The sequence below is a fragment of the Temnothorax nylanderi genome, unplaced genomic scaffold, assembly GCF_030848795.1.
Source record: "Temnothorax nylanderi isolate EJ_2023f unplaced genomic scaffold, tnyl_v1.0 TNYL_tig0054_pilon, whole genome shotgun sequence".
Lineage (NCBI taxonomy): Eukaryota > Metazoa > Arthropoda > Insecta > Hymenoptera > Formicidae > Temnothorax > Temnothorax nylanderi.
In genome coordinates this window covers 429,507-442,515 of record NW_027249116.1, presented here as the reverse complement: position 1 = coordinate 442,515, position 13,009 = coordinate 429,507, and the positions used below count along the sequence as shown (strand labels likewise).

The window sequence follows — 13,009 nt, the reverse complement described above, 5'->3', positions numbered from 1 at the left end:
ATCCGAATACAATCCTGTCGCTCGGCTCCTCGACTCGTCCTGTTGTTTACTGACGTGTCATATAAGTCGTATTGTCGTGAATTTATATTTCAACCCGATCGTTTCACATGATAATTTTTATGCTCTTCAGTCGATTGTTTTAGACCGAAAAGAGAACGCCTAGTTTTTTTATCGCTATGAATATCAATGCTTTATCGAGTAGATTACTTCATTATTATTCTAAATATATTTTTCCATACGCAAGAGAAATGCCTTAGATCTGTCTAAATTTCGTTTCTAATTTTGTATCTAATTTTCTTCGCTTCCTTATTTAATAATTATTACATTATAAGGATTTCCTCTATTTGAAAATTAATCAGAGCGTAAAGCAGGACACCTTGTTTGCTAGGATAATCCCTTGGACCTTGCACAACACAGTGCCACAAAATTGCCTTACGTCAAATCGTTATAATTGTAACGTAATCTCTTCGAGATATACAAAATAAGTTCCAGACCGATAAGTTCTGATCAGCGTGCGGCAACAAAAAACCGACGAGCCTTGAGAAAAAACGTATTGTGTGACAGAGCTGCAGGTCACTTTCGTATTTTACATTGTTTATTGTCGTGAGCTGAAACTAACGATGGCTCGGCATTAATAATGCCCAATATAAAAGCGTATATCGTATCTTTTTATCTGACCAGTTTCACATTCTGGACTCGTGGGAATGAGTGTCCTCGCCGTCGTCCTCCGATTCTTTTCGCTTCACTTCTTTAAGCCGAGGTCACATCCTGGACTCGATATCGATCCAAGGGCTAACCGTTACGGTCACAGAATAAAAGATTGCTCATTATACGAAATTTCGGAGATGGTTATATGCCTTAAGCTGGATCCCACAGCTCTGAATCAGAAGAAAAACACAAAACTAATATTTCAACAGAATAGAGTATATATTAAAAATTTTTTCAAAATGTATCTTGTCTGGAGATTTAAATATCTTTCAATAAAAATAATATACCATCTTCGAAAATCGTCAGTTTTAGAGTTTGGCTTCACCAAAAAGAATCCTTGAATCTTATCTACTTTGCGTATATTAATTGAAAATTCTTTAATATAATTGAAAATAAGATGAACAAATTTACGAAAGAAATAAGTATATAATAAGCTTTTATTTTTTAATATTATAAATGATGAAATAGAATAATGTTAAACGAAACTAAAAAAGAACATTTACAAAGTAAGTTTGTTTAAATGGAAAAATACTGTCGAGTGAAAGATAACTTTTTTTGATAGTAACTTGAAACATCTGGTCCGGAATGCATATCCGTTCGTGTCATGCATTCTCAATTTAAAAAAAAATTAAATAAAGCGTCAGGTTCTATAATGCAGCAGAAGAATGTCTATACAATGTTGGTGGCGCCATAGACATCCAATATCAAGAATATCATAAAATAAATTAACTCAGTTCGAGTGTTTGTTCAAGTTGCATGCAGTTAAATATTCTCTCTTCGTCGGAGCGTAGATAAGATCGTGAACAATTTTTATCCGTTGCTTATAAAAATACGAGACGCTGAAAAAGCGAGCTATTTAAGGAGAATAGTTCGCTAGTGTTGACTTTGGTCAATGACATGCTAGCTAAGAGAATTGTGAGGAAACGGTACATTCATCGTGGAAGCTTCCGCTTTTATATAACATACAAATGAATCTCATGCGTAGTCACACCAGTCACAGCTGGTGACAGCTCTTCATACTAATATATAATGAAGTATTATAAAATAAATTTGTGCGTTTGTGTGACGGAACAATAATTTACTTATAAAAATATATGTTTGTCATGTGATTTTTCTCTTTTTTTCCTCTGAATTATATATCCGAGAGAGAGAAAGAGAGAGAGAGAGAGAGAGAGAAATATATTTATATTTTCTTTTATATAATTATTATTAAAATTACAAAAATTAATTACTCGTAATCGTACGATTTAAATTCAGTCGTAGGATAATATGTTTTATCTCATTGTAATGTTTCTGATGTTTTTGCTCTTTCCTTCAGTTCTCCTTGAACTGATATTAATAAATTTGTTTCACTCCAAGTAACACGGCTATATACTAGATTTCACGAAGGTTCAAGATACAAGATTTGTATAATAGGTCGTCATAGCATGAGATTTTCTACAACGGTTCAGTGATCTATCACTAGATAATAAGTTCGATGATCTAATTGTCAAGATCCGAAAGAGAAATCGGAGAGACGAAACGGTTAAGATTTACGGTATGTGCACTAAAATAATTCTTAGCTATTTATGGCAAGAAACAGAATAGAATTATTAATAAAAATCTATTCTTGAAAATAATTAAGATTTATTCTTTGAAATTTGCCAATAAATTATTGATATTGTTAAGAGATCAATCAGTTGCTTCATTCTGAACACATACCATCTTATACTGGTCTCTAATAAAATTTTAAGATTAAAATTGATATTAATCATCTTGAGTAATACATAATATACAAGCAAACATAGATTAGATTACCGACAATCTTTCCTAATACTTCTATGTAAAGAAGGAAATAAAACCAATAAATGTCCCTTATCAAATTAGAAATACGAACTGTTCTTTCATGATTATTTTTCTCAGAATTACAACCTTATATGGTAAGTTTTATGAGTTTTCTATTGAGCGAATTAAATTGAACGACAATTAAATGAGAAAGAAAGAGAGAGAGAGAATTGTTGAGATTTATTCTTAGCTCTATTTCTTTCTATTTTACTTTTTCTTGCCATAACAATGAATTATTATATGAGAGACGTATGTAATGTTTCATTATATGCACGATTAAATTAAATTGCCAATTGGCAATTTGTCCAAATACCAGAGGGCACAGTCACGGACATGTAGGTGGTGAGATGATTATGATGTTCAAATGCTTTATAGATCAACGGGAAAGAATGCGACAAGAACCAAAAAGAAATCTAGGAGCTCGCAACACGAACGAGTAACGACGATCGAGTGTTTCCGTTTCCTTCGTAATAGATTCTTTGAGTATTTTGTCTTCCAAGGAGTACGTAATATCGTCTCGCGTTAATATCCTGATTTGGCCATGAGTGGGTATTTTCAGGAGCGCCACGAGGCGTCGGGGATTTCCAACGTATGCCAAAAGCATCTTCGGCAACGAGAATGACCACGAGAAGCCAAAGCCGAAGAAGAAAACGACGAGCTAAAAAGAATGGGATGCTAAAGATTATGTGCACTGTATTGTACAATAAATTTTAATTATTTAATACTTTGTTTCTAAACATTAAGGAGGTTGTAAGGAGAATCAGAAATATTAAGAACTGCATAAAATGTAAAATATAAGCTCTATTATAAATAATGTTAACATGTGAATTCTTTTAGATTTTTTTACTGGTTAGTTTTTGAGAATATTTATAACAAAGTTAATTTAAGACAAAGTTAAATTAATATTTTTAACGTCACTTTTAATTAATAATATAATTAATTAATTTTTAACACAATGTTAATTTTACAGTGTTTTCAAGAATCTTCTTCACAAACTAGGTAATTTAAAAATATCTGATGCCCACACACTGATGAGAGTTTGATTGCAATCGGAAAAACTCTTGCGTTATGTTTTAAATCCTTTTAAAAAAATCGTGAACATTCGCAACTATAAACTTGATTATTCCTTAGAATATTCAATTAAAAATCTATTACAAGACTTAAAATAGACTATCTCTCGATGAGCTGGGGCAGACGAAGAGCAGATAACTGCAGTGACGGTGTCGGCAACCCGCGTTAATGTCCAGATTAGGAGATGCCGGCCGTTCCGCGGGGATTTTCAAGAGAACGCGTACGAAGAAGAAGATAAAGACGAAGGAAGAAAGAGGAGGAAGGAGGGAGAGAAGAACGACAATGACGGCGATGACGAGGAGCGATGCGTCGCGGCGCACGAACGGCGTCGCCGCCGTTCTCGCCCAAAGGCGTCTCTCGTGCGCCATCCGGGCTTCCTGGTCCGTATACCACCACCCGCGTGGCATAAGGCGTGGGCAGCATCGCTGGCCAGCCCTCGAGGCGTCTCGCGTGCCCATCTTCGGTAGCGTCGCGTATCGCGCCGCGGACGTTATATCTGGCGTCGCGACGCCCTCGAGCCTCAGCCGCTCCTCAGCCGCCCGTCGATTCACAACTCACCCTCACGGTTAGTAATAGATCCGCGAGACGTTCCTCTCTGTGTCCGATCGGTTGAAAGTTTACGCGCGGTTGCAGAAGTTAGAAGTGCCGGCAAGAGATTCTAAAAAGAGAAAACGTGTCAGTGTATAAATCAAAGGGTTCGATCTAAGGGCGAGTTCAATTTTGCAATACGATCGAAATTCGATTAATTTTAAAGTGAAACATTGACTACAACAACGTTGTGTCATAGCAGAATAGGAAAATTCTTGCAAAGAGAATTCTGTATGTTATATTAGGAAAACAGTATGTAGTGACCAATTATTTAAACATTGTAGTACTGGTCAATACAAATTATTTTCTTGATTAAATAATCAGAAATTGATCATTTAATTACAATAAATCTGAAAAATAACATTATTTTAATCAACGTTTTAAGTTTAAATTATTCTTATTTTGTAACAAAAATAATTTAAAGTCCTTCAGAAAGTATAAAAAATTAAAAAAATCTTTATTTTTATATTTTAAATAGAAGAAATTATCATTTTATCGAAATTATTATTTTTTAAGGAAATTTTGTGTTATTCTTGAAAACTAAAATACAGTTAATTTAAGAATTGACTAAGCTACTTCAAAACGAGATATAATTAGACGTCTGCTTATATTTTCTACAGATATTTTTGAACGTGATTAAATGCGATTATGTAAAACTGTAAATAGATACAATTAAACAAAAAAAAAAGGAATTATATACAAAAATCTTATACATTCAGGACGATCATAAAAAAAACCAATTTACACAAATCGACGTACTCAAGTCTAATCTAATTAAACGAATTCTTTTTACAGAGAAACTAAAGCAGCAGCAAAATGTGTGATGACGAAGTAGCAGCCCTCGTCGTAGATAATGGCTCCGGCATGTGCAAGGCCGGTTTCGCCGGAGACGACGCTCCCCGCGCCGTCTTCCCCTCGATCGTCGGTCGACCTCGCCATCAGGGAGTGATGGTCGGTATGGGTCAAAAAGACAGCTACGTGGGTGACGAGGCCCAGAGCAAAAGAGGTATCCTGACTCTGAAATACCCGATCGAGCACGGTATCATCACCAATTGGGATGACATGGAGAAGATCTGGCATCACACCTTCTACAACGAATTGCGTGTCGCTCCGGAGGAACACCCTGTCCTCCTTACTGAAGCGCCCCTCAACCCGAAAGCTAATCGCGAGAAGATGACGCAGATCATGTTCGAAACCTTCAACAGCCCGGCCATGTACGTCGCCATCCAGGCCGTCCTTTCCCTGTACGCTTCCGGTCGTACCACCGGTATCGTCCTGGACTCCGGTGACGGTGTCTCCCACACCGTACCCATCTACGAAGGTTACGCTCTTCCTCATGCCATCCTCCGTCTGGACTTGGCCGGTCGCGATCTTACTGACTATCTCATGAAGATCCTCACCGAGAGAGGCTACAGCTTCACCACCACGGCCGAGCGAGAAATCGTTCGCGACATCAAGGAGAAGCTCTGCTACGTCGCCCTGGACTTCGAACAGGAAATGGCTACCGCTGCCGCCAGCACCTCCCTCGAGAAGAGCTATGAGTTGCCTGATGGTCAGGTCATCACCATTGGTAATGAAAGGTTCCGTACACCCGAGGCCCTCTTCCAGCCTTCCTTCTTGGGTATGGAATCTTGCGGTATCCACGAGACCGTCTACAACTCCATCATGAAGTGCGACGTTGATATCCGTAAGGATCTCTACGCCAACAATGTCCTCTCTGGTGGTACCACCATGTACCCCGGTATCGCTGATCGTATGCAGAAGGAAATCACCGCTCTCGCGCCCTCGACCATCAAGATCAAGATCATCGCTCCCCCCGAGAGGAAGTACTCCGTATGGATCGGTGGTTCTATCTTAGCTTCTCTGTCCACCTTCCAACAGATGTGGATCTCCAAACAAGAATACGACGAATCTGGCCCTGGCATTGTCCACCGCAAATGCTTCTAAACGAGTCATTACACGATCAACGCAACAGCGTAATCTTCGAAAGAACATCATCGTATCTCGGGGAGAACACACAAATAGCATGCAGTTCTGGCCCGAGCAATCAAGCTGCTATGAGAAAACATCATCAGAGCATTATCATCGACTCTCAGTCCTCATTGGATCTCATCGAATCATCGTCGCAGTCTCGCTCGTCATTGCGCAAACAACGACAGTCTGGCTGATCATCCTTGTCGTCGCAGCCTTTTATAAAACTGCGCTCGACAGTATCATTGCTCACTTAACGTCATCATCATGGCCGAGGTAGCGGTCGGCGAGATTGTCTCTCGTCACAGGACCTCTCTCGTAGTAGCCTGGACGTTGTTGAGCGTTGGAAAGGACCTTTGCACATATGGATGGACTCTACCAAGTGCATCTTTCGATTAACGAAAGGGACATTCTGGGCAGACGTAAGGACATGCAGGGATCTCGACAGATTACGCTTGGCAACGAGTTTCGAGACTACTTCGAGAAGGCTACGCTCTATTACTGTCACGCGAGCGTTCTCACCACCGTTTGAGAAATCGATCCTCTCTTAATACGTATTACATATTAATTATGTCTAGTCTGCTAACCAAAGCAACTAAATACAACATCTACCGATGTACTTCTATACTTTAATTTATTTTGTAAATATTATACATTATGTTACTATATATTGTTATACAATGTCAAGGTCAATTCAAATACACATTATATCACACCACTATCATTTCTGTTATATGAACTTTTACATTACCTTATGTAAACTTTATGCCTGGCTTATTTCTGCGGTACCCTTTTAGCGCAGCATTGTCTTTTGATCCCTTCCTTAAACCTCCTCGTCTGTTTAAGTTGTTCTTTTTATCTGTAAAATATGTCGCTATATAATAATACGAATTCTTAACGTTTCACGTGAGAGCATATTTATAAACATTTATATCGAGAATAATAAAAAGGATATGAATATATATAAACAAGACTCTTCCATCAAGAGTATATAAAGTCTTCAACTTCTTCATCCTTATTCTTTCAATCAATTATATAAACGTTGAGAGAAAAGATAAATTTGCTTATACACTTCACGAACAGTCTCAAGTATTATTAAACAATCGCTGTAGTAAATAAATTTGCAGCTGAGCATTCTAGTATAGTTATGATAGTTTTCTCACATCATTCTTACGTCCAAATTTGTCTTCGATCGCGGCGAAGTAGTAGCCTGCGTAATTTTAAAATAAACTGTTATCGTTACACGTATACGTAGTCGCGATGAGTAACCTTGGCCTAATGCAAGATCGCCCTAAATGAATTTATCATTTTTTAATTATTTCTCTCTCTTTCTCCCTTGACAAAATTCTAGTAGTGAGAATTTTTGCATATCGCTTCCAGTTGACGGGTTTGCTAGTCGTCGCGGTTATTTGCCCGAAGTAGAGTTCTAGAATCTATCCGAAGAAGAAGAAGAAACATACGAACATCCGTTTCCGACTACCACGAGTTAGCTATCGGCTCTAGAAGCCTTTCATAGGCGTTTTCGTTCCATTGATATTTAGGGACGAGAATCTCCGCGATAAAAGCTCTCGCGAAGAAGTTTATTTCGGTCGCATCGCATAATCTCAAAATACTTTTGCTAACTTATAATATCCGCAGGAACATGATTCTTGCTTCTATTAGAGCTTTCTCGATCTCTTCTATTTTTTATTCGTTGATGTACAATCGATATATTTATTTAGACGAAGAAACGATAATTCCGCGATAATTCTATGTGATTACAGCTATGATTACACTTTTAAACTAGATTTACAAATAAAAAATGATTAAGATCAAAGAATATAAACTTTATATAATAACTCTTTTTATGTAAAATTGTACAGTATCGAAAATCAAATTTAAAAAAAAAAGGTAAAAAAGATCAGCATATACATATATATTGCGAGTTTGTCAAAGAATATTCTGCGAAATTTTTTATATTTATAAAATAAAGTAGTCTGCCCAAATCAGGGAATTCGAAAATATTTTTACAAGCGATATTTTATCCACAAAGAGAGAGAGAGAGAGAGAGATGAAGAGAGAGAGAACGCGGGTACTACTTGATGCGAAATTAACTCTTAAATCTCAGTTAACTTTAACCAATAGTTGTTAAACGACGTATGTAGATAGGGAGGAAAATTGACTGTCGGATTAATTCGCGTCGAAGTGATTAGCATCTCGATGCAACGTGGAAACGCGTCGCGTGGTATTTCCAAAGCGATAAAGCATATTCCTTGGTCCGCTTAGGGGCTGCGGCCGCCTAGTTCGGCGGGCGTCGCGACGCCTCGCGAGGCGATGCCTTTTTCGTGCCTGTCGGGCAAGCACCATCCCACGAAAATGCGGGGGCGTCCAGACGAGAGCATATAATCGACGTCGCGACGCCGCCGAGGCACAGACGCCGCTCCACCTCTGTCCCGTGCACGGTACGTAGACATAGTATCACGAATTTCCGCTTCACCGCCGGATACAAATCTTTCCCTCCTTGGAGAATCCACGATCGTTTTCTGCCTGTTCCCGCGACACCTTATGAAGACATCCGCGTGTTATAGTGACTAGCGAACGAAAGTGATAAGCTGCTGTACCACTAGGATTATTCGAGATAACCAGCAATGCAGAGTAACAACTTCGCTATTATTTTATGTTTAATAAGAAATTTTCAAGTTAAATTTGTTGAATGGTTCAGCATTCTATACTAAAATCATCTACACTATTAGAATCGTCAAAATTTAATAATATCTAAAATAGAGAGGAATTTTGCTTGTATTTTTAATGATTTTCAATTAAAAATTATAAACAAGGTCTCTCTGTCTGAGATATTATTTAATTTTGAATTCGCAAGATAGATTCAACTGAAAGATCCAGTTAGTTAACAGAATTATTTAAATTAAATTTACAAGTTATTCATATTTTCATATCTTTTATTATACCTCTTTAATTTTCTTTATTCATTATTTTCTTTTAATTGTAATCGATAAGTTAGATTTATAAATTGAATTTGAAAATGTTTAAAAGTATTAGAAATTTTTATGCACGATCAAAAAATCATACCTAATTAATTATTTTTTATTAAATATGCTACTTGCCTAAAAGTTCTTTGACTTATTGCTGAATCCTTGGAAGAAGTTCAAGTTCGCAGCGTTTGCTGTATCCATTGAGATTGATTCTTGGCGTACCGTCAAGCCGCTCGTATCCGCTTGAATTCGTTTGTATATCTATCTTTCCTTTCAATAACAGGCAGAAGATGAGTCCTATTCCCAACAAATTAATTTTAATTTCTGATTATAACATTTCAAATAACACATTTAAACATTACCTACTTGTTAGATAATATCTGAATGAAAATATCTTAGAATTAAAAGTACCTATAAGTTGAATTTCTTTACTATAATATTTCTTAACTATAATATTTATATCTCGATATCAATTATGTTAAATAATATTCAAAATATAAATCAATAGAATATCTTTTTGAGATAGATTATTCTAGTGTAATTAACGTTTAAGAAATCTAATTATCTTTGCAAAGTTTCATAAATAAGAAAATTTGAGTACAAACAAGATTAAAATTAGCTAATAAAATGTGAAAAAAAAAATAATAATTTATAAATGTTTTTAAAGATTTAAGTTTGCAATTTAATATCGTTTTCAAGTATCATAACAGAAATCCTTACAAAAAAGAATTGAGAGTACGATCTAAGTTATAAAAACGCAGAAATTATTTTAAAAAATTAAAACATTAAAACATCTTAATATTTCATTTACTTAGGCTAAGAAACGTTTAACAAACTAGCAAAATTATGAATCACGTATATTAAGTTCGCGGATCTTTCGATGACCATAAAAGGACTCATCTCCTACGGATCGTACCCCTCGTATTTTCTCTGTTGGTTCCTAAAATTACTCATTCCTCTAAAGATCGTTTCCCTCGACATCGGTTAACTTTAAACATAGCTCGACCGTCTCTCTTGGGCTCTTTCTAGAATTACAATCAGCGAGATACGAGTTCAGATTAGCGTTAATGTTAAACTAACGTTATCGGTGCCGGTCGTAAAAGTTGCGAATACACGCAAACGTGGGGCGAACGGCCGTTTCTTCGTGGTCGCACTCATAGTCGCATAGTCGAGGTCTTCGGCCGTGCAATCGCGTTGGTCCTTTTCGGGCAGGCATAATTTTGGCATGCTCGTTGTTGCCTCGCGGCGAGACGTTATGTTTTATCCGTCGTCGTCGTCGGCTACGGCGGCAGCGGCAGCGTCGGCCACCATAATCGTCGCTTGAACTTATTAGGGAGCGTCCGACGGCCGTACGTCTAAAGTTAGCGATGCGCTGGGCGAAAATAGCGTCGCGACGCTGGGGCCGCTTTGCCTATCGCTTTAGGCAACTAGGTCAATTCTGGCTTCGCGCAACGCTCACCGGGAACCAACATTATCGGAGAATATTCGAAATTCACTCGGCTATCATCAGATGTGTGAAATATTTCTTTTCAAATAACTTCTGTTACTTCTCAAGTTTGAACTCCAAACTTTGAAATAATTAAGATGTTCCGCTTGTAAGGAATTATGCAAATTTCATTCCTCAAGGCCTTGAAAAACCTGCAATTAAAATTGTAATTAGATATTAAATATTTTTTAATATTTATATTCTTGATTTTAAATATTACGATAATATAAAAGTTTTATTCGTAAAGAATAACTTGCAGCAAAATAACTTAATTAATATTCTTTTAATTATTATATATACATACAATTAATATGACTTTTTTCATGAGAAAATATTTAAAAAAGGAAAGAATACGTTTTCACACAAATTATTTTCAGTTTTTACTTAATTTTGCTTTTCTTAATATTGTTATTGCTAATGTAATGATACTTGTATAATATTTTAAATTATAAAAATTATTTATAACTTATTTTTAATAAAATTCTAATTACTATTTTATCAAATGAGAATACGTCAGCGATATACAACGCAAATGTTTACAGGAAAGGGAGAGTAATCTATAATATTAAAATAAACTATACATAATGATAATATAAATAATTATCATACAGAATCAACACAGAAATAATCATAGACTGAGAGACATAGTAATTTCTGTTACAGAGCGTTAAAATCGAAGAAAAACAACAATGTGTGACGACGAAGTAGCTGCCCTGGTCGTAGACAATGGCTCCGGCATGTGCAAGGCCGGTTTCGCCGGAGACGACGCTCCCCGCGCCGTCTTCCCCTCGATCGTCGGTCGACCTCGCCATCAGGGAGTGATGGTCGGTATGGGTCAGAAGGACAGCTACGTGGGTGACGAGGCCCAGAGCAAAAGAGGTATCCTGACTCTGAAATACCCGATCGAGCACGGTATCATCACCAATTGGGATGACATGGAGAAGATCTGGCATCACACCTTCTACAACGAATTGCGTGTCGCTCCGGAGGAACACCCTGTCCTCCTTACTGAAGCGCCCCTCAACCCGAAAGCTAATCGCGAGAAGATGACGCAGATCATGTTCGAAACCTTCAACAGCCCGGCCATGTACGTCGCCATCCAGGCCGTCCTTTCCCTGTACGCTTCCGGTCGTACCACCGGTATCGTCCTGGACTCCGGTGACGGTGTCTCCCACACCGTACCCATCTACGAAGGTTACGCTCTTCCTCATGCCATCCTCCGTCTGGACTTGGCCGGTCGCGATCTTACTGACTATCTCATGAAGATCCTCACCGAGAGAGGCTATAGCTTCACCACCACGGCCGAGCGAGAAATCGTTCGCGACATCAAGGAGAAGCTCTGCTACGTCGCCCTGGACTTCGAACAGGAAATGGCTACCGCTGCCGCCAGTACCTCCCTCGAGAAGAGCTACGAGTTGCCTGATGGTCAGGTCATCACCATCGGTAACGAGAGGTTCCGTACACCAGAGGCCCTCTTCCAGCCTTCCTTCTTGGGTATGGAATCTTGCGGTATCCACGAGACCGTCTACAACTCCATCATGAAGTGCGACGTTGATATCCGTAAGGATCTCTACGCCAACAATGTCCTCTCTGGTGGTACCACCATGTACCCCGGTATCGCCGATCGTATGCAGAAGGAAATCACCGCTCTCGCGCCCTCGACCATCAAGATCAAGATCATCGCTCCTCCCGAGAGGAAGTACTCTGTATGGATCGGTGGTTCCATCCTGGCTTCCCTATCTACTTTCCAGCAGATGTGGATCTCCAAACAGGAGTACGACGAATCTGGCCCTGGCATCGTCCACCGCAAGTGCTTCTAAGCAATTACGCTCGATCCTATTTACTATTATTGTTATTATTGCTACACCTTTCCCTAAGATGTACCGTTCACTGCCGCATTGCTTCGTCTAGTTGGGTCTCCGTTAGTCGAATACTATTGTCGTTACTATTGGTCCGTGGCGGCGAGTCTTTTACCAACGATTATCATACGAGCATATACGTCATCTTTTGTATATAAGTTTACGTCTATGGAATAAATCAATCTTATATTCTCTCTTACAGCCGTTCAATTCGTAATTTTTATTCTCTAATACCCTTATATTCGCACAAAAATACTGATCAGCGTACTTAATTGGATTAATAGTTTACATTAATGGATCTTTTGTGGGACATAGTTTTCCTTCTTAAAGAATCACATAAAACAGTGTCGGCCTATTCATTAAATAAATTAATCACTTAATGTCAAAAATTTAATAATAAAAATAATCTATTAATATTTTCCGATCTAAATAAATATACATTTTTAATATTTACTGTTCTTATTACCGTAGAAAATATAAACTTGTGGTATATAAAACTATGATAAATGTGGAAATGCATACTTATATAATGC

General features: G+C 37.8%; 2 protein-coding genes and 1 pseudogene across 3 annotated transcripts; 2 read left to right on the top strand and 1 right to left on the bottom strand.

The window, feature by feature from the left end:
• Positions 1 to 4,008: 4,008 nt before the first annotated feature.
• LOC139772841 (actin-5, muscle-specific) lies at positions 4,009 to 6,883 on the top strand. Of its 2 annotated transcripts, none has more exons than XM_071706794.1 (2): positions 4,009 to 4,168; positions 4,987 to 6,883. In XM_071706794.1, the coding sequence occupies exon 2, from the start codon at positions 5,008 to 5,010 to the stop codon at positions 6,136 to 6,138; it is 1,131 nt and encodes a 376-aa protein (XP_071562895.1). In that variant the 5' UTR covers positions 4,009 to 4,168; positions 4,987 to 5,007; the 3' UTR covers positions 6,139 to 6,883. The 2 variants fall into 2 exon arrangements, with proteins under 2 accessions (XP_071562895.1, XP_071562896.1); XM_071706795.1 differs by lacking the exon at positions 4,009 to 4,168 and adding an exon at positions 4,193 to 4,311.
• Positions 6,780 to 10,085, bottom strand: LOC139772921 (uncharacterized; annotated as a pseudogene).
• Positions 8,499 to 12,675, top strand: LOC139772843 (actin-5, muscle-specific). The gene is made up of 2 exons (XM_071706796.1): positions 8,499 to 8,603; positions 11,281 to 12,675. Exon 2 carries the CDS (start codon positions 11,307 to 11,309, stop codon positions 12,435 to 12,437), a length of 1,131 nt encoding a protein of 376 aa, XP_071562897.1. The 5' UTR covers positions 8,499 to 8,603; positions 11,281 to 11,306; the 3' UTR covers positions 12,438 to 12,675.
• Positions 12,676 to 13,009: the final 334 nt, after the last annotated feature.